The sequence below is a fragment of the Haliotis rubra genome, unplaced genomic scaffold, assembly GCF_003918875.1.
Source record: "Haliotis rubra isolate DU_JTF1 unplaced genomic scaffold, ASM391887v1 Scf2182, whole genome shotgun sequence".
NCBI lineage: Eukaryota > Metazoa > Mollusca > Gastropoda > Lepetellida > Haliotidae > Haliotis > Haliotis rubra.
In genome coordinates this window covers 15,756-16,700 of record NW_025766206.1, presented here as the reverse complement: position 1 = coordinate 16,700, position 945 = coordinate 15,756, and the positions used below count along the sequence as shown (strand labels likewise).

The following is a 945-nucleotide window of genomic DNA, read 5'->3' as shown; positions in this document are numbered from 1 at the left end:
CTAGGGAGGTGTGAGGCACAGCTGGAGAGCTGGGAGGAAACAGCTAGGGAGTGTGAAGTACAGCTGGGTAGGTGTGAGGTACAGCTGGGGAGTTGTGAGGTACAGCTGAGGAGTTGTGTCTAACAGCTGGGGAGGTGTGAGGTACAGCTAGGGAGTTGTGAGGAACAGCTTGGGAGGTGTGAGGATATCCAGGTAGGGAAGTGTGAGATAGAGCTAGGGAGGTGATAGGTACAGCTAGGTAGGTGTGATGTACAGCTGGGGAGTTGTGAATGTACAACTAGGGAGGTTTGAGGTACAGCTGGGGAGTTGTGAGGAACAGCTGGGGAGGTGTGGAGGTACAGTTGGGGAGTTGTGAGGTACAACTAGGGGAGCTGTGAGATACAGCTAGGGAGGTGTGAGGTACAGCTAGGAGGTGTGGATGTACCGCTAGGGACGTTAGCTAGATACAGCTAGGGAGGTGTGAGGAAACAGCTGGGAAGGTGCAGATGTGGCCAGCTGAGGAGCTGTGGGAGGTACAGCTGGGGAGGTGTAAGGTACAGCTAGGGGCTGTGGAGGAACAGCTGGGGAGGTGGAGGTGGCACAGCTAGGGAGGTGTGAGGTACAGCTTGGGAGAGCTGGGAGAGGAACAGCTGGGGAGCTGTGGGAGGTACAGCTGGGAGGTGAGGCTACAGCTGGGGATTTGTGAGGAACAGCTGGGAAGGTGTGAGATACAGCTGGGGAGCTGTGAGGTACAGCTAGTGAGGTGTGATATACAGCTAGGAGGTGTGAGACAGCTAGGGAGTGCACGGAGCTGTATGGTGGGAATTACAGCCAGTGTGAGGTACAGGTGGGGAGCTGTGGGAGGAACAGCTGGGGATGTGTGCGTTACAGGGGAGTTGTGGAGGCCAGCCAGGGAAGGTGTGGAGGAAACAGCTGGGGAGGTGTGGATACATCCAAGGAGGCGTT

General features: G+C 56.4%; 1 protein-coding gene across 1 annotated transcript; it reads right to left on the bottom strand.

The window, feature by feature from the left end:
• Nucleotides 1-721, bottom strand: LOC124277123 (proline-rich protein 36-like; the record flags this gene model as incomplete). The annotated part of the gene is made up of 2 exons (XM_046712780.1): nt 1-147; nt 448-721. Coding segments are annotated over 2 exons (421 nt in total), but the record flags the coding sequence as incomplete, so codon positions are not given.
• Between the last annotated feature and the right edge of the window lie 224 nt (nt 722-945).